This window comes from Lycorma delicatula, chromosome 9, assembly GCF_047948215.1.
Source record: "Lycorma delicatula isolate Av1 chromosome 9, ASM4794821v1, whole genome shotgun sequence".
NCBI lineage: Eukaryota > Metazoa > Arthropoda > Insecta > Hemiptera > Fulgoridae > Lycorma > Lycorma delicatula.
In genome coordinates this window covers 125842804-125868927 of record NC_134463.1, presented here as the reverse complement: position 1 = coordinate 125868927, position 26124 = coordinate 125842804, and the positions used below count along the sequence as shown (strand labels likewise).

The following is a 26124-nucleotide window of genomic DNA, read 5'->3' as shown; positions in this document are numbered from 1 at the left end:
GGGTGTCACATAAAAATGTTGTTGGTGTACCCTGTTGAAAATGATTAGATTATCTTGATATCTAAGCTTTTTATGTTTTTACCATTTTCCTTTACGTAAAAATTTATTTTATTTTTATCATAATTATCTTCATTATGTGTAATATTTTTATTCATATTTTATTGCTTTATGGACCATCTTTTTTTTATTGACATGTCGTTTGTTTGTTTTAGTATATAATAAAATGCGCACAGTTTCTCTATTTCTGACAAGTAAATGGTTATGTACACATTGAACCACTCTGCTTCTCTCATCTGTGTGGGTTAATACAACACAGTAAAACAAAACTGTAGCGCATTAGTAACTGTTCAAATGATTCATTATTACTTTCCATTTAAGCTTTATCAGCATGATATTGACAACTTCAATACAACCAATTTCTTGTCTTATAGCGCTATAAAAAAATTTTATTTTTTCATATTTTTATTTACATATAGAAATAATGCTTGATATTATCATTGTATACATTATTCTCATAAGTATATTCGCATTAAGTATCAGGTTTGTTAGATTTGTGGGTATTTCTGTTAGCGTTTGTTAAATTAGTGTTTATGTTTTTACTAACTTTTATTTGACATTAGACCTATTCTATTTATTTTTTGTCATTTTAACCTTTTAATGTCTCTTTTATAAGTGTACGTAATGTCTGGATCAGGCAGTAAAGATGTGCATTAACAAATGAAGTTATAGTTTATTTTAATTTATGACTGATAAAATCAAAGCTGATATTTTTATTATTGATATCAAAAAATTGTAGAACACATTATAAATGCCGCTAAGATATCTTCAAAGAAATGTAAAGAGAGACGTAAAAGAGTGTTGTTAGCTTTGAAGCCGCCATCTTCAGCTTGAAAAACAGAAAAACATTACTTGGAAAGTAACCAACAGAGACAGTTCTGATAGCAATTTCATTTGCTGTGTAGTAATTATTTTCCATCGGTTTGAAGGTTGCTTATCTGTTCTGAAAAGGTTTATCGTCAAATTAAATGTGGAATATTTAGTAGTGGCAAAAGTAGCTTAGCACTCTGTTGACACAAGCCGATTTAGGTAGAAAAGAATAATATTAGGTCAGTTCTTATTAAAAAACTTTGACGTACAATACAAAAGGTTTGTGTAAAGGAAAATCGCTTGATATCATGCTGAAGAAAGACTACTTACAAGACCTGTGTTTTAAGTTCTCATTGCCAACAAAAAATATGACAGTGTTTTGAACAAGAAGGTGTGTCAGTTCCAATTCCAAAAGGTAACAGAATAATAATTATTCATACTGGAGGTGATAGCAGTTTCATTCCTAATTGTTTTGCTCAATGAAAATTATCTTCATCCTTGAGCAGTTACTAGCTCAAAGGTGAATCACAGTATATTTTTCTAGATAGGTAATAGAAAAACGTAGCTTAATTTTACTGAAGGTAATCGTTATGTAATTTAACGTTCAGTAAGATAAAGCACCAAATTTTTTATCTGTCAAAAATTCTGTGATGAATGGTTAAAAAAAAATTAAATCAGTTTTAGGGTAAAATATGTTAAAAGTGGAACTTTACAAATTTCTAAAACTTAATAGGAAAAGGCAAACATTCAAATTGGATGAACAGAAAAAAAAAGAAATAAAGAATTATGTTATGTCTACCGCCTGACCTATGCTCAAGTCAAAAACCGCATTTAACATTATAATGTTACATTTCAGACAATTGACATTATGGAAGCGTGCAAATCAAAATTTAAAAGCATCGATGTAAATGGGTGGAGTACTCATGTTATGTTGAAAAGATTGGAGATTACTATTGTCAAATGCAAGCTCAAAGTAGATATTTTACTATAAGTTTAAGTTCAGATAAAGGTTATAGTAGTAGAGGTTAAAGTACCGATAAAACATTGTTTATACTTGTATATTTAATCCTGGTTCAGTTTATCCATTTAATATTTAAATTATTTTAATGGATGCCTAATTTTCATAAACCATTTTTGTGTAAAATAAATGTTCAGCGAGAGGACCTATGAAAGCAGAACTTCTACAAAACTAACAGGTAATGTCTAAAACTAAATTTTATTTTTTGTATTTTTAAGTTGCTTGTTAGTTTTGAATTTACAAAACATTATTTTTAGATTATTATTCTTTTTTCCAGGAGTAAGTATTATTTGTAGGAGAGAATTTCACTTTTAGGTGTAGCGTTGCATTGTGAAGAGATGTTTGTTTATACACTTACATATAGATTGCATACAGTGTTCTGAATATGAATTTACAGCTACTAAAAGTCATCTTACCTTTTTGTTAGTTCCTTATCTTTATTTTGTTAGTACCTTATCTTTGTTAGTTTTTACCTAGTATTATTTAATTACTACTATATTGACAGTAATAATTCCTGATGGGTTAAACTGAGAATCCCAATTTTTGATAAGTTTTAGAAATTTTGCTGCTACTGCTCTCATAGTATTTTAATATTTATTTATTTTTTTTTTTAATTTTCTTAATTTATTATCTGTATTAATTTATTATAAATTTGTCAGTGAAGATATAGCCTATTGAAAGGAAAAAGTAGAATGTCAGGTTACAATATTAAGGTCTGATTTTAGCAGTAAAGCAGTTATAGTAAAAGAAAAATTTTATTGTTGCAGTTGCACAGATTTTCTTCAAATAAATTACAGCTGACAACAGGCAGAAAAGAATATTTATAATGTGGTATGAAACTTTTTCCATCGACTGCCTGATCTTTAAAAACAAGCTTTTTCTTTTGACATATACTGTAATGAATCTCATAAATTATTTTTTTCTTTTTTTTCTTAAAAGTAATTATTTTTTACTCGTTAAATGAGATCAGCAGTTAGGATTTATCTGTAATAATTCTTTCTCCATTTCTCTTACTTGTGAACAGTTATCTTTATTACTGTTAAATTTCTTGTATTACTTTTAGTCCTGCCTGGTTTTACTTATGTTAATATACTGCTTGTTTATTGTACAGTTGTCATGATCTCACTCAAGCAGAGCCTACAATAACTCATATGGCTTTATTTGCTTTATACCGTTGTGGTAAACTGAAACATATTGTTTCTCAAAACTGTGATGGATTACATTTAAGGAGTGGTGTGCCACGTTCAGCATTATCAGAAGTTCATGGAAATATGTACCTTGAGGTATGTTCTTTCATATATATTCCATTTGTTATATACTTTTATATGTATTTAGTCATTTTAGTGCTGTCATAGATGTACACATTTATGTATGTGATATTATGATATTTGTGAACACATATGCGCATTCTTTTTTCTTGTATGGTTCAGTAGTTTGTATGGACAGATAAAAATATCATTTTTTATTGTAAAGTGAGCAAATTGAACATTAAATTAGTAACTATATCGTGATTAATTTTTTAACAAGTAAATATTCATAAAAATTTGTTCGACTCATTTTAAGAAACATAATATTTATTTCACAAGGTCTATTAAATAAATAAAATATACTGTCAAATGAAATTAGACAAACCAGCCATTCTTAATTCAGAATCAAAAATCTAGGCATCTAGATTTCAACTTGGTTTCTTTATTTATTTTTTTCAGTGTTAAAATACTGTGAAAATATTGTATTTTTGCAAATATGATACAAAAATTAATATTTTGTGTAATATTAGATATAGAAAACTATTTGAACATTTTTTTCAATTATAACTTGAAAAAGGAAAAAAGTCATATTGTTCAAAAATTAAAATATTTTTTCTCAAAAGAAACAAGTAATAACTTTCCATTAAAAAATAGAATTATAACTGTAGACAGATTTAGAATGTGTTGTTAACTGTCTAACCAGGCTGGATTTGTACCTTATGTAAAATGTGGGGGTCTTTAATTCTTTTAAATGTTACATTTTTTTTACAAAAAGTAAAAAATAGGCTATGATAAAAATAAACTGACTATTAATAGAGTTTAAAGAAGTTTTCAGTCGTAAATGTTACATTCTGTGTGATAAAAAAATAGCCAGTAATTTGGGTTTAGTATCAAGACATTCCATATATTGATTTCCATTTGTTTGATCCAACCCAAAGCAGCCAGAAAGCATTATTTTAGTAGAAAAACTAACATAAAAAATTTTAGAAAATTTTCTGTTACTTTTTCAGTTATTTAGATAGCTAAGAAATAATTTTTTATGAAATCAAAAATGATACCCATGACTTCATATTTTTCTAAGTTGTCATGAATTATATTATTTTATTATGCAGTGATATAATCATATAACAATAATAGATAAATTAAAATAACAGGATCAAATGAATATAAGTCACTGAGCAAGTAGTCATCAAGATGGTTAATACTGGTGTTCTTTGGTGGTTGGATTTCAATTAACCACACATTTCGGCAATGGTTGACCTGAGACTACACGAGACTATACTTCAGTTTACATTTATACATATCATTCTGATTCATCCTCTGATGTAATACCTTTTTGGGATTCCAAAGGCTTAATAAAAAAAGAGAGATTAGTCTACTAGATTTCAGAAATTGTTTCACTTTTATTATGTGTAGAACTGTGGTGGTAAAAATTTTATATTATTATTTGACAGCTTGAAAGACGAATTAGATCCACTCATGTTTCTGCAAGAGTATACAGTTTTACATAACCCACAAATATGTACTAATGGGCATAATATGGCTTTGCATTTAGATATACAGGATTATTGGGCACGTGTCAAAGCATGAACCTCTTCCTAACAATCCTCTTTGACACTTTTTTTAGGCTGCTAGCTCAAAAATAAATAAAGAAACACTGTTAAGACAGAGCAATTTTGAACCTTTAAGGTATGTCTTGATGAACTTATTTCAAACAATCCTAAGACACGTACCTTATAGGTTCAAGATTACTCTGTTTTAACAGTATATTCTTTATTTATTTTTGTGCTAGCAGCCTCTTGTTAATTCCTGTAAATAAGAATTGAAAATAAACTACTCATCTACAATGGATCGGTCCAATTATATGTAAGAAGTGTGGGCAAACAGTTCGTTAAACAATCAGTTGATGATCAGTAGACATGGTTCGACTGTGGAAATCGAGGAAAGTATATTTTCTTTTTTTGAAAAATCAAGTCGACCGGGTCCTACCACAGTAATGGGTTTTTGGTGGTTATTATTACAGGGAAACAAAACCATTAAGAGTGCAATAACATCGCTGCCTATTATTGAGCAAAGAAGACAAGGATTCACAATAATTTCTGATGAATGATGTGCCTACAGAGGTATTAAAATTTACCTGGACAGTACATTCACCAACTCAATCGTACACACAATTTTATGGACCCCCAGACAGGAGCTCACATGCAATCAGTTGAAAGCACGTGGAGCTTGGCCAAGCAATGAAATACAGTGGAGTATAGTACCGGTGAAGGATTTCTAAACTCTTATTTAGTGGAATTTATGTAACGCCAGTGTCACAAAGATCACAATTTGTTTGAATAGATTTTGAGAAATAGCTAGCTGCTGGGTCCACAGCAAAGGTGTGTAGTAATAATTTGATAATAATGTAATTAATTTAGTTATTTGTAATCTAATTTAGCAGTACTGTTGTTATTTATAATAATGTAATACTACTTAGAAAAATGTGTAATTTCACTAGTTAACAATAAAGATCTTTACATTTCATAATGTTGGCATAATATGAGATTTGACCAAACAGCATTCTGATTTTCACAGTTTAGAGACTGCGAAAATTTCACTTTTTATTTCTTTCACTGAGTTTTATTCCTATCTAAAATCCACATGAAAACATTATTATTATTATTGCTGTCCTTTAAGTTATAGACTGTAAATTGATTAAAAATTAAATTAATTTTTTTTAGTAGTTTAATATTGGAAAATGGAAAAAAAAGATTTTTTTTGTTTACATAGTTTTATTTTGCTCTTTTTATATCTCATAAATGATCTGATAGTCTTTTCCCAATATAAATGTTATTTTAGTTGTAATTGTGATTGCAAATGTAATTCATGATTAATGTTAAATGATAATGATGAATGTAATTTATGATTAGGGATGTATGTAAATTCTTCAGTCGAATAAAATCATTTTTCAATTAAAAATTGCTCTAACTATTAAACAAAATTATCATGAATATAAGAAATATGAATTTGTGACCTATAAAGTTGTTTGTTTTTCAGCTACTAATGTATTATTTTCATTTAGATGATATTCTAACGTGTGAGTGTTTTTGAAAATGATTTTGAATATGACAGTCATGTCTTACTGTATTGTTAAGGAATGGCATCCTCATTTTTCAACAGTATTAAGTTCTTATTTTTTATAGTAATTTTGTAGAGTTTGTCCTCTTATTAAGAGGAATTATTGTAGTTTGTAGCTGTCATAAGGAGAAATATTTAATAATGTTTTACTGTAAGTACTGTCATTTAACACATTGTAATAATGTAATGATTTAGTTTTTATTATTTTATGTAAAATTTGTTGTTGAATTTTTATTTTATTACTGCGTTTGTTATTTTTAAGGATTATTATATATTATTTAGGTTTGTACACCATGTAAGCTAGAATATTGGCGATTATTTGATGTTACTGAACACACTGGCAGATACAGTCATGAAACTGCACGTCTTTGTTTTTGGTAAGTTTTATTAGTGTTATTCGTTCATGTGTTAATTAATCTATTCATGTTAATCTTTTCATCTTAGTACATTTTGATTTGTATCTCTGTTACTTTTAATTTAAATAGATCTTAATTGTAATTACAGTAGGGTTGTGTGTGTAGAGAATTTAAACTGTTTAAAAGAGTGAAGACTAAAACTGATAAATAAAAGCTGATTTAATAATACATATCCTTTTTTTGTAAGTTGAATTAGTCTAAACATCTTTGATAAGTTAAAAATTTGCCCCAAGTTGTTGCTAAGTTAAAATTTCTGATTGTGTAGGATATTCCATAACATTTTGTAGCACATTTAACTTAATGTGAGTAATTAAATTGAACTAAAAAGAATAACTTTCTTTTAATTAAACCAAGATAAATGTAAAATGTTACAAAAACAGTATAATTTTCAAATGTTTGAGTATATGTTGTGTGTAGTATATTATTGTGTTTCAACACAATATATGCTTTTATACAAATATATATACGATGTAAATAGATAGCTCTTGTGTTGCACAGTTATTTCAATTAATACTCAGCTGTTAGCATCAATAGTTTAGTCTTTTTGTTGTTTATAAACATCCATTTTTAATGAATGCAATGATTTGTAATTTTGCTAAGTGTGAAGTTCAAGAAATTCAATTTTTGATGGGTATAAACAATTCTACAGCTAAAATTCATTGGCAAAGTTGTGATGTTTACAGGCCAAATATTTTGAGTGATGCTAAAGTAAGACATCTCATTTTGCAAAGCGCAAACCTAGCATTCATTTCTTCAGTTCATGAGGAAGAACATAGTAGCTGGCTATCTATGATAATGATAACAGATAATTGATTGAAAAAGTTAAAGAAAAAAATTTGAGTAAACTGGGGTTTCACAATTTTCTTTGATATTTTATGTTTTTTGATTTAAAATTGGCTATAAAAAAACATATGCCATATGGGTGCTGAAGATGTTAATTGACACACAAACACACACACATACAGAAAACACAGAAACGTTTTCCTGTAGCACATAAATTTCTGCAGCATTATAAAAATGAAGGTGATATATGATAATTTAGTCACATTGTTATCAAAGATGAAAGCTGGATTTCTTATTCAAATATTGAGGAAAAGCAGCAGTCGATATGATGGTGGCATTCATCATCTCCTAGACTGAAGAAGTTCAAACAAGAACATTTGGTAAAGAAACTTATGGCTTCTGTTATTTGAGATAAAAATGGTTCCCTTGCTTGTCAATTAGTGAACGTGGAACTACTGTGAATGTCTATATGTATTGCAAAATGTTAAAAACTATTAGAAGAGCTATAAAAAATAAAGTGGGATGCTAGCTTGTGGAATTTTGTATTTGCATGACAATGCCACGACAAATCAGATAGTTAAATGATAAGAAAAGATTTTGCTGGAAAATCTTCAATCATTTATCCTTCAGCCTTGGTGTTACCTCTTAGTGATTATTATTTTTTCTTCATCTTATAACAGTAGCTGCGTCACAAAGGTTTGATGATGACAATGAATTGTAAAATGTGGCTTACTGCGTGGTTTAAGTTACTGGCGGCTGAATTTCATGAACAGGGAATGAAGATAGTATAAAAGTTTTTTTATATTTTTCAGTTTTGTTTTTATTTCAGCACAGAGCTTACTTTAAAAATATGCCTCGTATTGTCTTGAAGAAAATATAACAATTCCACATTACGGAGATAGGCTATTAAAAATTTCTATTATGAAGAAAATTCTTTGTTAAAAGATATCACTTACTCCCTGTTTTTTTGGTCCTGAGAAATAATTACCCTGATGAGAGACAGTCTATTATTTTATAATCCTTACCCCTTAGTTCCAGTGTGCTTATCCTTCATTCTTTTCCTAACCAAAGCAAGGCAGTGGCCAAACCGATCGGTTTAGCCACCGCTGTGTTTCCATTTCGGGTGTTACACTGGCATCTTCTAGAAGCCAGTAGAGAAATCAATTGTTTATTGGGATTCTGAGGGATGGTACCCCTCTGCAGATTATCTAAGAACTCCTAAAGTTTCCTATCCGGGATTTGCACAAAACCAAACTAGCAGGCATCCTGTTCCTGTTCATTATATCTAATCTGCCATCTATTTTCTCTTAACAATACAATGTTAGAAATTTCACTAAAAGAATGAACTTAACTTAACCTTATAAGTGCTGCAATGAATCTTGAAGCTTGATTTAAAATGGCTAGTGCAATGCCTGCTATCCGAACTGGAAAAAATTCAGTTTAGTTTTCACATGCAGAAGCAAATTGCTTTCTTGTTAATTTAACTTATTATTTTATGTTACTGGAGTTACTGGATGATATTATGGATTATTTTAAATATTTTCTAATTCTACTGTTTATACTGTATAAATGATTAGGTATTTTGCCTTAAAAAAAATGTTATGGTATATTTTTATATCATAAAAAGTAACCTTATTCTCAACAAATATTTTAATTACGTCAGCAGACAAATGCTAAATGATAAATTGACCAACACTATATATGTCGATTTATATAGACATAGTTATAATCTATCGTGATTTTATTTATTGCAAAAATAAACAGACAAGCCCAAGTATTATACTTCAGGAAATGAGTCACCTTTCTTAGAATCAGATCAAGAAGCAAACAATATAGTTATATTGTTTGCTATTAAATTTGACATAACATATATATAAATAATTCAAATTAAATTTTAAAATATAATAACGTTCAAAATAGCTATATGTTCAGGTGATTAACATTTTAAAAAGATTGTGTTCTGCGATCCAATACTAACATCACAATGCATCTTATGAAGTCCTATTCGTTGTTGGGTAATGAATCAAATGTTATGCTAAAAGGATAGTAGAATGGTTCGTATTGTGGCTATCACTGTTGTGGCGCTCCAATTTAAAAGCAACTAACTTTTACTAGGATTTGAACCTCAGAGCCTTTTGCTTCAAAAATCAGCTGTTAAACAACTTATTTGCGATGACAAGTTAGCCAGTAGACCAAATTGGTGGGTTAAACTCATCATATGTGACAAATTTTTTATGTTTTTTAAATAGGCTGTTTTGAAAATTTATGTACAGAATATATTGTTTTAAACTCTAAGAACAGTAAAGTTAATATATAGATAAAGTAATACAATTAGATTGTACTGATATGACCATTATTCTTAATAACATTGAGCTAAGATGACAAAAATTAGTCCAGTAAATGAGAGATTTTATGGTTATCAGATTGATAACTGTCTATTTAAAGTATGCTGAATTACTTATACGGACTACTATTTATGAAAAGAAATCAATCTGTGTAATTTCAAGGCGCATTTGTTAACAATTAAAAAATAATAATATTTCCAAAAAAGGGTTTTTATAAGATCGCACCCCCACCCCAAAAAATGCTCTAAATAAGCTAGTGGCTAAGTAGGTACAGTGTGTCATTAGTACCTCCTCTTGCCAAAAGGAATGCTAGTGTAGCACTGATGTACAACTGCTGTAATCATCTTTCTTTTTTTTTCTGTTTAGCCTCTGGCACTTATGTTGTAACGTCACAGATGAGCAGTAGAATTAAATAAATGAATAGTATTTAAAGTTGTCGCTAGTATCGCCACACCCGCGTGAATGAAATACGGTATGCGTCTGCACCTTAGTTAGCATCATTAAATTAAATACACAAAAAATATTTTATTTAAATAAAATGACAAATATTTTTAATTAAGTTGTGTGTGTAAGCCGTGCATCAGATAAAGCCGTATGGTGAGAAAGCCCTGCGACATTATGTTGCCAGCTTTTTTTTTAAATTCCTGTTTGTGTGTATGATGAATAAAATAAAAAAGAATTTTAAAAATGTTTCTGCAATAAATATATATTATTTAGTTTATGTATTTTTTGTGTTATAGTTGCAGAAAACCTTTGCGTGACACTATTGTTCACTTTGGTGAACGTGGTGCATTAAGGTGGCCATTGAATTGGAAAGGTGCTTGTGATAATGCTGATAAAGCTGATATTATTCTCTGCATTGGCTCAAGTCTTAAGGTAATTAATGATTATTATATGTCATCTTGTCGTTTTTAATGACTAAAGTGTTCATTGCTATGCCTGCAATTATGCAGATATAATGGTTATACATTTATGCTATGAGATGTAGAGGATCTCTATATCCTTGGACCCTGCTAGGGCCAACAAGTTTGAAATTCTTTGTTGTTACAATTTAAATCTTAGAACCTGTTATATTTCAATACGGTTTTTTTTTGTATGTATTTCTTCTATGCAATTTTAAATTTTTAGTCTCTAGGTGAGAGTTTTATAATATATATTAGTTTTTAACTGATTTATTTGTAATTTATGGTTCAAATTTAACTATTTATTTCATTTTTGTTTGTAATAAATTTTGATTTAAGTTCAAGCTAATAATTATAGATTTGTTCTTCTTTAATATATTTTTCCCCCTATAAATTTTCTATTTCCTTAAAAAATATGAAACTACAAAAACATAGCCATTTGAAAAATCATTAAATATCAAATTACTTTAAAATCATAGAATTTTTTCTTTCAAAAAGCTTTTCAGGATTAATTAGCAACATCTTTGGTAGATTTTATGTGTAGGATTGTATTTATTTAACGGTGCCGGTCTTCAAAGTAAAGAAGCCTTCAAAAATGTAATCGAATAATATATTCTATTTATTTTTTGTTTAATATATGACATTGCACAGACTGGAGCCAGGTCTAACTGCGTATGCAAGAAGCATACGTAGGCATTACGTGCTCTGACAGAATCAGATTTTGAAAATTGCCTTTTAAAAATAGGATATGCGAACCGACATAACTGCTACTTGAAAATTTTACACTTAACATTATAAAATGTTGTTTACAACCTCCTTGAATATTATGAAATTATGGCATATTAAATAGTATGGTATAATAAGCTAAATTATTGTATATTAAACACACAAAATAGTGAAAAATATTTTTTTAAATAACAACACATATTAAATGCTTTATGTATGAAACTATATTTATTGATAATAATAATAATTAAATTTGATTAAAAATTGCAAAACACACCTGAAAATCAACTCGCTTTATAAATACGTAGAATTATTCTTTTTGAAGATCCTTTTAAAATTGTTGTACAGCTCCCGTCATCAATGGAGTGATTATAAGAAGCAGTATCTAGTTTATGACCAAATAGTATAGTTATATAAAAGTGTATTTACAATGCTCATTATGGTTTTAACTTGTGTTTAGTGACTTTTATCTTCTAAAAAAAAAAAGTTGATAAATCTTTGTTGTTACAGAGTAATGCCCATCTTAGATCTCTTTTGCTTGTAAATTTTAATTTGATTTATTATATTAGTAATTACTGTTAAAATACGAGTTGAAGTAAAATTGATTTAATTAGAATACTGTTTCGTGTTTTCATGCGGTACGCTTTTTTGTTATATTTGTATGAAAGTCTTATTTAATTTATGTTAAATAAAATTTTCAAACTTAACTTTATAAACAGTTTCTATTAAAGTGATTCTCATCAGTAATGATGATCAATCAATTTTTATATTAGCTTTCCTACAAGTTTATCATGTGAAATCATAACTTTATTGGAGTTTACATTTAAAATATTATTTGTAATAAAGTTGATCCATTTAAAAGAAAAACATGAATAACTTAATGTTATTTTGTTAAGAGTCTTTACGGGTGGGCATAAGTTAAAAAAATCAGCTATAATGTAAAGAGACATCATTTAAAAGGTTTCTGTTAATGAAATACTCAGGAATCTTTTGCAAATGTTGACTGTAATTTGTTCTTGTTTATTAAGTAGCAATTGTTATTTCAGAAAAAATATGATGTGACCACCACATGACTTCCTTGTATACCTATTAAATTACATATACACATTTTTTTTTTAATGAAAATTACATAAAATTTTATTTCATTAATAACTTCTGATATTTTTTTTATTTTTTATTATTTAAATTATTTTACAATGAGAGGTTAATAATTACCCTGATAGACAAAAAAAATTTTGTTTAATGTTTCTGTAAGTGTGATACCATTTCTGAAATTCCTTTTTTGCATGCATTACAGATCTATAATAAATACTATTAAATAATACAGATACAATATAATAAATACAGATCTATAAATATAATTTTCCTATAGCCCTTATTTTTAAATAAATTACGCTTCAAAAAAAATAAGAGAAAATATAGTTAAAATTTGAAAAATTTATAATTTTGCATTACCCATACCTGTGATAGAATGATTTTGCTGCTTTTCTTTTAAAAATAGCCTCAGACACATCCTGAATTAATGTCCAACAGTAATTGGCTAGATGTTAGTATTCCATTTCCATCACCGAAATGTCTTTGTGGAAACATTCACTGTGTTCATCACTTGCGTTTCCAAGGTTTTCTGGGAAAAAAGCCAGATGTGAGTCGAGGAAATGTATTTTCAAACACATATTACATCCCATAGATAAAGTCATTCCATGTATGAAGTAAGAATTTGATTAACAATATCGTGGTAATTGTAAGATTTTTGTTTGCCGAGAAAACCTTTGTAAATGTCTTTAAATGAAGCCCAAGCTGCACTTTCTACATTATTTCACATTGACATAAATACATCATGTTAGACCAACTCTCTTATTTGAGGACCAACAAATATTCCTTCTTTAATATTTCCTTCATTTACATTCTGAAATTTCTGCCTGATGTACAAAAAACCAGGACTCTCCTTCCTCATTGTTTTTACAAAATTTTTCATTAGTCAGCTTGGTATGAAGAGGGGGTAAAAATATTTTTTTGGGTTCAACTAAGAGCTTAAGAAAAATATTTTTCCCATTTGGAGTTAGTTAAGTTGTCTCGTTTCTTCCATTCCTTGGTAACATAATGTTTATCCGCAGTTTGGCTGTCCCATTCGTAAAGAAAACACATGTACTTAGTATAGCCTAACTGCATGCCTAACAAAATAGCTATAACACTCAAATTACCGCATATGTTCCAGTTATGTTTTTTTATAGTTTATTTTTTCAAGAACGTCTTCCATCACATCGTATGGCTCTTTCAAATTAATACCGTAAGCGATTGGTATCGAAGGATATTTTTTACTGTTGTGTAGTAAAACCACTTCTAAACTATGCTTGGATGAATCTATGAAAAGGCATCAGTCCTCAGGTTTATGAACTTGTCCTAAGTGCAACATAAGGTCATCAATATTTGTGCAATAAATCAAATTATTTTCATCAACAAAGTACTGAGAAAGTTCTTTTTGTTAGCTTCAAAAAACTGAAATTTTTGTATTTTTTTTTAAGTAAATTCAAAGCTTGTAGTCTTTATCCTAATAGTTCAGCTTCATTTTTTGATAAATTTAAATCCCTAACCAAGTGATTTAATTCACCTTGTGATATAAGATGTGGCTTATTGGAAGGTAATTTAAATCATTGTTTTCTTTAGTACTGCCTGATTCTTCATTGCTGCTTTCAAAACATACATTCACAGGTGGCTCAGGAACTGGAATAATTTCACTGTGAGATACAGGCCTGATTGCAATGAAGGATATTTTACAATATGTTTCAATTTTTTAGAAATTCCAGATACACTTGTTAAACAAAAGTAACAATTGGTTACATGATCCTTTGGTTCACGCCAAACCACAGGTACACCAAATGGCAAAGCCGCCTTCCGTGTACCTTTCAGCCAGGCTCTAATATACAGTGCATACTATATGAGGAGCCCAGGTCTTATCCTGAACAGCAATTTTACACTGAAAGAGCAAATGATATGTTTTTTTAATTAAAGATGTAATGTTTTTTCTATCTGATTTTATGGTAAACTCACCACTTACATAACAAAATGCATCCACATCATTTATACAATTTCGAGGCATTATGACACTGCACCATTAACAAAACTTAAGACAGCACTAAGACTGAACAAATTAATTCATTCCAAAATCCAGTGCTTAATACAAACAACACAGTTGTGTTTTCAGCTACATGTTTTGACCTGCACAGACATGATTAATCTTGTCTGTGAAGGCTTACTATTCAGTATTAGATATGACATAATATGTGATTTAATTCTTTGTCTAGTATTGTTTATTTATAGCTTACAAATTATGTTAACAAAGTTAAACAATAAAAAATGAGCTAACAAAATACAATATAGGAGCTTAAAAAATGCTAACTAGACGTTGAAAAATGAAAAAAATTATTTTATTAAAATTTGAAAATTTTCAAAAATGGTGGGTGATAGAAAGCTTCTGAGTTCATATTCATTTTCAGCATCAAAAAACATATTAAAATCATGTGTCACATGTTAAGAAACAAAAATTATGTTTATCAGTGTTATTAATAAATCAGTGTACATAAATTATAAAAATTTTTTTTTTAAAAAAAGGGAAATTAAGTCTGATTCAAACCAATGTGCCTTCCCCTCTTAAGATCTAAATGTTTCATTAATTAAAATTTCATTTGACTGTAACTGTGGAACAATGAAAATAAGTACCACTAATGATATATCAAAAAGGTTTCAGTAAGGGCTTATTACTGCAGTTAAGAAAAACTCCAAAATCCAGATTTTGTTTTTGATTTTGTGCTTTTTTGGACACTTTTGGTTCAGTTGATTGCTGTCAAAAGGGGTGGTGCACAACTAGATGTTACAACAGTCCTACATCCAAAATTTCAACATCCTATGGCTAATTGCTTTTGAGTTATACGTACATACTTATGTACATACAGACGTCATACTGAAACTAGTCAAATTGAATTCAGGGATGATTAAAATGGATATTTCCATTGAAATCTGAAAGCTGACATTTTTTGCCATCACAATACTTCCTTTACTTTGTACAAGGAAGTAAAAATAAATATATGTTGCATTAAGAAATAAAGCGATACAAAAAAAAGTCAATAAATAAACAAAACTAAAAAATTAAAATTCAATTGCTTAAAACTAAAACTGTCAAGTTTATTTATTGTGGATCAGTTTTACAAACATCTTAAGTATAAAATTCTCTATTGAAAGTGGTTACTATAGGTGGAATTTTTTTCTGGGAAAACTGTTGCATCTGGTCTAATGAATTAACAAAAAATATCGGAAAGCTTGTTGATTTAAAAAATGTTAAGTATCAGGTTAAAAATACTTCAGACAAAACCATTATCTGTTTTCTATTCACTTTTATTGTTCATAATCTTTGATTCCATAACCTGTGTATTGTCAATATTTTCATTATGTGCGCATTAATCTTCATCATTCACTGAATAATTATCAATATCATCAAAATTATAGTTAGCATTTGTAAAATATTCTTGTATTTCATTAACAGAAAATAAAACAAGAGAACTATATGTGGCGAACCAAAATATTAAGGTTTGCTAAAAATTGACAGCTTTATAATTTAAATATTTTAAAATCTTTTTATTAATTAATCACAGATATGTTCTGATCAAGCAGAGATCTTTCCAAAAGCACTAACATTGAAAAAAATAAATAAACCAAAGCATTAAGTCCAAAAAATTTATTTTATTATTTTACTAGACCGATGTAGATGACACCCCCCCCCCCCCCAGCAGCAACACTTAAATGTATTTTATATTATTATTTATTTACAATTTCTATAAAGTTTAAAATTATTAATTTTGTTGTTGATGGAGCAGAGCTGAAACTATATTAATTGATTTAAATAACCTGCATTGTTATCTGTTATATAAAGTCTGGTAATTAAATTTTTAATTTATCTGTTTGTTTTATGTTTATGTTAGGTATTAAAGAGATATCCTTGGTTGTGGTGTATGGATAAGCCAGTTAAGAAGAGGCCATTGTTGTTTATTGTTAATTTACAATGGACACCTAAAGATGATCAAGCAACATTAAAAATTAACGGTAAATATTTTATTTTAAGTAGCACACATGCCTACATACATACACACACACAGACTCATATATGTATATTTATGTATATCTAATACTTTTCATCAGAAATAAAGGTTGATGAAACAAACTGAGATTAACATAACAGTGTTACAACCAAACAAAGAAACGTGGATTACCTACTGGACACAAATTTAACTATAACATTTTAAATTTACAGTAAACAAATGAAAATGTATCTTTAGTTTTATTTAATAACTTATTTATTTAGTCTCACATCTACTAGAAAATAATATATGTTGCAGTGTCATAATGTGAAAGGTAGTGAATGACCAAACATGAATCACAAAGTATACCTGTAAGTAACAGCTGTTATCAAGAATAACAAGCATCCCACGCAGGGAACTGATTAAAACATTAATCAGAAGCATGGAATGATTAAAATTCCATGTTCATTTGATTAAAACAGGTTATAAATTGAAAATAATTTTCAATTTTGTAACGTAAAATGCAAAATTAAAATGCATTTGTAGTTTTAGTGACAATTGTAATTATATACTGTTACAGACAACTCGATAAGAAAAATTACATCGTTTGTCTACGTATAAGTACATTCAAATTTTCTATTAAATCACTAATATCTCAAATACTGTGTTTAGCAATTTCAGTAGATTAAATACTAAAATAAAAATGAACATCTCAGCTTTATGAAGAAAATGGGAACTAAAAATGCTGTAAATTATATATTCAGTATTTGGACCGAGGTAAACCATTATTGATAACTTCTTTTGGATTTGGTGAAAGCTTTTGACACAGTTGACCGTCAAATTTTATTGGAAAAGCCATTGTATAGGGATTAGAGAGTAGGCTTTGGATTTACTTACAAGCTATTTATCTTGGCAATAGATGTCAAAAAGTCAAAATTAATGATAATTAAAGTAGTTATTGTAAAGTAAATACTGGTGTTCCACAAACAACTTTGGGGCCGCTGCTGTTTGTACTTTATATAAATGTTTTCCTAAAAGAAATCCCCATCGAAACAATTCTGTCTTATATAATGCTATAGCAATTATATCCACAGGTGTACCTGGGACGAAGCGCAAGAAATTATGAATAGTTATCTTAGACAAGTAGACGGTTGGTCGGCTATATGAGCTATTGTTAAATGTCGATAAGACTTACATATGACTTTCAGTAATTACTGTAATATAATGTACTGACTCAAATAGATGCAAGAATTAAAGGAAACATACTAAAGAGAGTTAAAAATTGCAAATACTAGGAATTATTTTTGATTTAATCTGAAACAGAATAAACACATTGAGTATATAGAAACACTAAATATTTAGTGAACATTTTTCATAAAATTCTTAAGTCTATGCCAATATAAACAGTAAGGATGATGATATGCTATGCTTTTTTCCATAGTATAATAAATTATAGAATAATAGCTTGGGGAGGTGTATTTAAAAACAGCCTTGTGTCTATTTACAAGATTTACAAATAAGATTATTAAAAATTATAAACAAAAATAATTTTATTATGCAAGTCAACCCAGTGAATTTGGAACAATTGTTTACTTTTGAAGCACTAAGATATTATTACCCTATCCTCAAAAACCAGTTCCTTACATCAAACAGTGTTGCGAGAAATAAAAGTCTAAAAAAAAGATTAACAATAAAAATAGTTATGATACGGCTATCAAAACTTTCAATGAAGTACCAAAAAATCTAAAAAAATATTTGTATTGAAATAGTTTCTTTAAAAATTTAACTGAAAAACTGGATTAACTCTAATCGAAAAAATATGTAATCCTAGCTTTACTGTATTATACCTTTCAGTAATAAAGACTTAATAATTTTTTTATATTTTTAAGATAGTTTTAAGTACTAGATCTGCAGTTAGGTAACAAGGTTTACCTTTGTAGGGATTTATATTTTATATTTATACTAGCATCTCCCTCTCACACACTGGCAAATTTTGCTGAAAATTTCCAGCAAAGACAAAAGTTATTGCTCTAATTAACTTATCACATGACATAAGATCTCTTAAGAGTATGGTCAATCGCTTCAACACAAGCTCGATGAATCGTGGTGCTTCATCCCATACAATATATCTTTTATCTTTAACGCATAGACCATTTTTACGCATAGAGCAAACCGACTCTTATTTACATGATATATTTAACGGCAATTTAAAACTTTAATGAGCAATCCTACCACCAGCGAGGAGTGTTGCAGCACTGAGAGCTACACCGAGAGCCAAGCTATCTATCCATGGAACATATGCGAGAAGTAAATTAATTTAAAAGGTTTTCCCAGACCTCCAGGAGCATCTAAAAAGAATACTTTTTTCTTAAAAATAGTTGATATGGATGTTGTGATTGATGTAATCATATGCTTGGTGCTTGATCTGGTTCTAATTTAGAAAGGTTAATATTTATGTACTCTTGAAGTTCATTGATATTAAAAAATTTTGGAACATTGTGTCAGAGAATTTGCGATGGTAAACCGAAATCACATAAATATTTTTCATCAAGACTTATAACCTTGACTTCAACTTCAATTAGACCTCTATTGAAAACATCTCTGTTGAAAAATATCTTGGAGCGGCGACCATAAGAAAGGAGGGGTTTGAATAAGAAGTGCTGCATTGTAATGAATTATTTATTATTTATCCGTTTAGATAAATAGTTTTTAATCTTAATATAGCCTATGACACTTTGGATCACATCAAAATTGGAAGATTGGATGTGGAGATATAACATTTCTGAGTGACCATTATTAGATCATTGTTAGATCAAGAGTGTACCTGATGCGTGCAAAAGTTAGCCTTAAACCTACTAACAAATACCCCTATTGAATTTTGAAAAACGGATGATTGCAGATATATTGTAAGAACACCCTGTTGCACCTCCCAATACAACACCCCTGAGTACCCCGTTTGTTACCAGTTAATGCTGATGATTGGTCTATCCTTCCCGAGGTGCTTGCATACCTCACCATTCTAGCTCACATGCAGTTCCGATGGGAAGCCTATTATTATTCTTATACAATTTTTTTTAATTTATTTAATATTATTTTATTTAGCATAAATTTAATTCTATTAGTTTTGTAATATTATTCGTTTGATTGATTCGAATCATCCAGTTCAAACCCAGCACACACAGTAATAGAGAGACTCACAGTTCACAGTTCATTAATTCAATTCATTAAATTTTGTGCTTCAACTGGCAAATCTCCACTACTGGATATATATATATATATATTTTTTTTTTGAGATGAAGTATATCTAAAAACATTTTCAGTAATGCCAAGAAACATGAGCCCAACAAACAAAAACCAAAAACCCTCTACTTTGTATAATAGTATAGATTATGTAAAGTTTTCTGGTTCAATAAATAAATTCTAAATGTCATTCCTGGGAGCAATAAATCTGCCTGTTACTCATAGTTTTACAGCACAGAAAAATTACACTGTAAATGCAACACACTCTGTTTAAGCTTACTTACCTAATAATAGAATTTCCAAGACAAATTTATGCCTAAAACCATCCTCGAACTTGTGTAAAAAACATTGTTAAAAGGATTGTTAACATCAGTCAAGCGATTAAGTCAATATTATTATAAAACACCACACACAGAAATATTTGATTCATATGTAAATATGAACAATCAATTGAATCTCACTTTAGTTTAAAATGCTGTGATTATTTCTGTGATGACACAAACTTATTTTTGAGTTAGAATACAGGCTAGATGTATTAATTAATGTTTTAATGCTTCAAAAGGATTAAACCCAAAAACTCACCCTTTTTAAAATTATCATCTATTAATAAAAACAAAAATTCATGTTTTATAGCTGTTTTTAACAGTGGGCTAAAGTCAGTTTTTCCTGTATTCAAATTTAAATTTTTTACAGGCAGAAATGTTTGTTTTGCAGTCTTTAATATTATTGTTTCTCCATTTCATCTTTGTACGTGTTTGAGAATAATGGTGTTCAAGTGTATTAAACAAGAATGCATTTTTAAGTTGTTTTCAATGAAAGAAAAATAATTAGGATACTTCTGTTGTCTACCTGTTGAGAAACTGTAACACACCTCAAGTTACATTTTACAGATGTCATAGCTTGTTGCAGAGACATTAGTAAAAAGCCCTTAGAATCCTCCAAAAAAAAAGCTTATGAAAAATTTTAAAGACGTTGAAATATTATCAGCTAATCGGTTAAAAAATAATGGTTAATCATAACATTAGAATATTATCATAGATTATGATATCTAATATTGGATATCATAATCGTAATTACGATTGGATAATTGTAATATTTTAATATTAGATATTCTATTTCTTTAATTTTTATTTTTGTTTCTGTTTTAATAGGAAAATGTGATGAAGTTATGAGTTTGGTAATGTCACACCTTGGTATGAACATCCCTAAGTATATCAGACACCTTGATCCAATATTTGCACACGCAACAGTGCTGCATGAAGTCGAATTACATACTACTTCGCAACCGATATTAAAGCTAGATGTGAAACAGAAAGAAAATGAAAAACGACAGGAAGAGTTATCGTGTGGTATCAAATGTGAAAATGTATCTATCGATGATGATTTTAGTGGCAACATCATAATCAGTGATATCGGCGGCATAGAAGAAGTAAAATTTGATTTAGTACAGGAAGAAGTTGTTATTACGACTTCTGAAGAAGATGTTATTATTGAAAGTAATATTGTTAAAATGGAAACCGATGAATTTATTGATGATAATGAATCATTTTTGATTCGCGATTGCGATCAAAATAATACATTAAATTGTAATAAACATGAATTTCACAGCAATAATACTGATAATATTGACAGTAGTGATGATAAATTATGTAAAAATGATAATGACAATCCTAACATTAAATTAAAAAATGATCTTTGGAGGCCTTTTAATGATGTTTCCAGCGGTAACGGTGGCTGTAGTAGCGGTGATAACAAAAACATCCAAAATGATATCGATGATAAAAAAGATACAAACAGTATTACTGGTACTAATAACAGTATTAAGTCAACAAGTGATTTCTTAATCGATAATGTAGAAACAACTGGTTTTACTGTACCTCTTGATGAATTCGATAAACTGTATTGTAAAATAGGTAAAGAACTAGCAAAAAAGAATTCCGGTGAATTTTTTCAAGAGTTTTGTTTTAACAATGACGATAAAAAGAGTAACATTTGTAAATCAGTAGATCCAGTTATAAAAACAGAATTTTATACGGATGATAACGGTGTAAAGGGTGAATTTAGTAGCGATGTCGATTTATTAACGCAAAGTACAAAAATTTCTCAGGGAGATTTGATAAATAGTAATAGTAGTAACGATTATATTAAAAATAATAAATTAAGTAATAATTTTGGTATTAAAAATAATATAAACTGTGATAATAAGTTCGATTTGATTCAGACTGTACCACTTGATCTCTCTTTAGTAAAGTCTTCAAAAACTACTGTCATCATTGGTAATAAAAATGAGGACGGTGGTGACAAAAACTGTATCGATGATACTTTATCTTGTCGGTTTTGTAGTGAAAACTATGCTAATGTTACGTGCCAATTTTATAAGAGATTAATACCTGTGATACCTGAAAACGGACCGTTTTGTTATTGTTGCGATGATGAAGATGACAATAGTGATAACGATAATCCAATGGACGGTAATATAAATCAATCCGATAACAAAAGTACAGCGACGACCAGTAATAATTCAAATGCAACTAATAATAAAGTTCCTATCGTTAACCCCGGTTGGTTCGGTAAAGGTTATCGTAAACGTGCAAAAAAGAAAAGATGAAATTATTAATAGATTTTTATCTTATGTATACAAGTATTTTAACTCTATTTATATAAATTATTACTAGTAAGTGCATGTGAAATAATTGTAACCAGTATTTCAATAACTATTTAGTAAATTACAGTATCGATAGTTCAGTTGTCTAGATGTTGTTGGTCAGTCTTGATGGAAAAAGTGAAGTTATTAGAATGTATATTTTTTTTAAAGGAGAAAAAAATTATTTAGTTAATCTTTTTAATGAAGAGTTTGTAAGATTTCTTTTATATATACTTAAGGAATATAATTTTTTTTACTAATATTGTAATTATTTATTGTTTTTACTTTTTTAAATGTTCATAAGTAATGAAATGTACTTCTGTGTTACATAAGGTAAGGCTGTATTACACTATCTTGAAATTAATTTCATTATTTTCTGTACAGATTTTCTTTATTTATGATCATTTAATATCCGTGGTCTTTGAACAGTTATTTATGTTAATGTTTCTTCCTTATATTAATTGTCTTCCACTTAATGATTTATTGTAATTTTTTTTATTATTGTTTTTACTTTATATACCATAATTTAGGAATGTTAATTTACTGCAGAGGTTGTCTACCCCAGTTCAGACTAGTAGAACTAACAGCCCAGATACTAGAAATGTTACTTAATAGTATCGTTGATCTGATAACACAGTAGTTGTGTATTCCAATCTTAGAAGCTTTCAAATTGTATTAAAACATTAAATTTAGACAATTTCTTTAAATTGAACTTATATTGGTGATTTGGCTAAAGATTTTTAGTTCACTTAGATTTGTAATTTGCCACCTAGTTCTTAGAATGTCAGAACAGTTTTACTTAAGAAAGGCTGAACTTATTCATTGGCCTCTTTAGTAATCGGAGAAAAAGCAGTTTGTTGCAGAATTCTTTCCAGTTTGTTTACATAGAATCTTTGTTCAGCGATTCTATTCCAATACTAAGTAGATACTCTTCTCAAAATTATGAGTGGGTTAGGCACTGACTGGAGGGGCCTTGAAATACTCCTTTGAGTTGGTTTTTTTGTTTTATTATGTAGGTGAATCAGTCTTCTCGTAATCCATTCTTTCCTTTACTTCTGATCTCTCCCTTCTTCTCTAGCATGCACAGTATTTTTAATCAGTTCTCATCAAATCAGAGCTAAGGACCTTAGAATTACTGTGTCCTTGGTATTTGCATCCTTTTGGAAATGGTGGTAGTTTTTCGTACAGACCTGTCCAGGGATATTTCTTTTTTGTAGGCAGCTAACAAGAAGCTATTTTGGGGCATAATTTGCAAAATTATTTACAGGTTTTACATATGAATGTAATTAATAAATCATATACGTGTAGATAATTGTTCTGTATTTGTAGATAAATTTTTCTATAGATTATTCTGAAAATTGCTATCTGTTATATTTATTTTCTTTTTATGATAAATTTAATCACATGCAGCTATAACACCTTACATAAATTTTTCCCAGTTGACCTTATATTTTGCATCCATCAAAATCATGCAGTCTTATTTAATTTTCTAATCTTTACTGCAATCATTTTTATGTTTGGTTTGAGTGTAACCAAATTTGTCAGGAATTGGAAGAATCATTCAAAAAAGAATAGCAGTCTTCTTCATTTGAATGCTATTATTTAAAAGATTGTTACAAGTTCTCTTTGTTTGATAATTTTATCAGGGTTGCTATTTTAGAAAATATTTGTAAAAATTGAGTTTTGTTTAAAATTTGTTTTAACTTTTAAAAGTAACCTTGCTTTTTTTTTATTCCTTAAAATTATGTAGTCACATTATACTGGAGTAATGTGAACCTTATTTACCTAGACTTCGATTATTCAAATTTTTTGGAGCTATAACTTAATATTTAATTTATATCAGTAGTATAGACAAATTAATGATAAACTGATCTAGATAAACTAGGAAGGGAATGTTTTCATAATTTCTAAAATAATCAGTTTACTTTGCCTGTTTTTCTTGTTACATTATTTTTCCTTAGAAAGGAGTACCGCTTCTTTGAAAGAAGCCAGCAGAAATAAAGCTGCCTCTGTTTAGTTACTCTGTTTAGTCATTTTCTCGACCTTTCATCCAAAGGTCATGGATTCGAATCCTGGTCAGGCATGGGATTTTTATACGCTATAAAATTCCATTTCTGTATCCAACGCATAAGCTTCAAGCTTATGTGGTGAAATCATCAAGCAAAAAAAAAAATTTATTTTTATTCCTTTTTTTCAATGTAGCGTCTGCTACTGTTTAATTTTTTTATTTTATTAACATACATATTTTATAGTAAACTAATTAAGTACATAATTCAGATTCAGTTAATTAAATTTTGTTTTTCTGGTGTGATTCATCTATTTCTCACCACAGCCTTACAAATTTATTACAGAATAGTACATAACTTACAGCCTTTATTCCTCTTTTTCAGTGTGAGTTTATGAATATTCTATTAACTGGTCAACAGTTTACGTAAAAAGAGTATTTTTTAGTGAACAAAAAACTGTACATGAATTATACTGTGATATCTTATGGGTTGCAAATGAAGTAACTCTTTTGAATTGATGGTATTCCAGATTTTATAAACTTGTATATCATTGATGTAAAAAAACTTAGTTCCTTTCATCTTTATGCTACCAAAATTTGACTCTGTTGAGGGTTATGTGGTAGTCTAATTTTACATTCAAAGGGATAATAAATTTTTAAAAACTCATTCTCTCAACTTTAGTCTGTAATTTATTTCTAATAGTACAGTAGATTTACATTCTAACTTAGAGATTAAAGAACTATATGAAAATGTTTGTAAAAATAGAATACTTGTAAAAGTATTAGTAAATATTTGCTGAACTAAAATATGAAAATTATTCAATATCTACTTACTAGAATTGACATTATGAACTATGACAGTTTTAAAAGTAAAGATGTGGAAGTTATAACAGTCAATCAAAATATCCCTTATTTATTACTAAAGGTCGTGGATTTAAAAAGTATTGTAACTCCCATTCTGGCAGTTTGTTAGACTAATCTCATGGCAGAAGTTTCCCATCTATACAGATTTAATGACTAAAGCACTGAAGAGCTAAATTAATATTGAATACGATTATGCCTTGATGATAAGTGAAATGATAAGTGAATGGAGCATTTTCTTCTTGCAGCCAAGGCTTTTGTAAGCATTGCTGATTTTTATGTATGGCCTATTGAGACTGTATATCATTGACCTCACCTAAGTATTGCATATGCATAAATCAAAAAAGCCCTTTTCACCATAAAAAATTAAGGAATGTAACAAACTTAAAACTTTTGTGGAAAAAATATTACATTTAATTCAGTCATTGTATGTTCGTGAAAGAGAATTGAATACTAAATGATAAGAACTTATTAGTTAAAAATATATCGCTACCGTGCATTTCTAACTGAAGTTTTATTCAACATTTTTTCAGTATGATAAAGTTTTTTAACCTTTTTTTATGCGAGCAGTTTAAACGGTTCCTAATTAATGTACACATTGATTTTCCAATTCCTTGTTCTAAGATTACTTCATTCTCATCATTGCTATTCATAGTTTCATACATTCGAAAATTAAAATAAAGCTCAGTTTTTATGATTAATATTTAAAAAGCCTGTTTTATTTAGGTGTTAAAAATTTTTGATTTGTAATGTTTGTATGAAAAATAAAACTGATATGAAGTGATAAAAAGTCTTGACCGATGTGTATTATCATTGAGTTGATGTTAACTATGCGACAACAGGTTGTTTAAGCGTTCCAAAAGAATAAATACTTTATAAAC

At 28.6% G+C, this 26124-nt stretch overlaps 1 protein-coding gene across 1 annotated transcript in view; it reads left to right on the top strand.

Annotated features, from left to right (window-relative positions):
- Positions 1-22605, top strand: part of Sirt7 (sirtuin 7) — a 42324-nt gene extending 19719 nt beyond the window's left edge. The window contains exons 4-8 of the mRNA XM_075375601.1: positions 2997-3168; positions 6535-6629; positions 10537-10672; positions 16398-16518; positions 20885-22605. Coding sequence (XP_075231716.1) covers positions 2997-3168; positions 6535-6629; positions 10537-10672; positions 16398-16518; positions 20885-22341 — 1981 coding nt within the window. The 3' untranslated portion in view covers positions 22342-22605. The remainder of the gene's footprint in view (positions 1-2996; positions 3169-6534; positions 6630-10536; positions 10673-16397; positions 16519-20884) is intronic.
- Positions 22606-26124: the final 3519 nt, after the last annotated feature.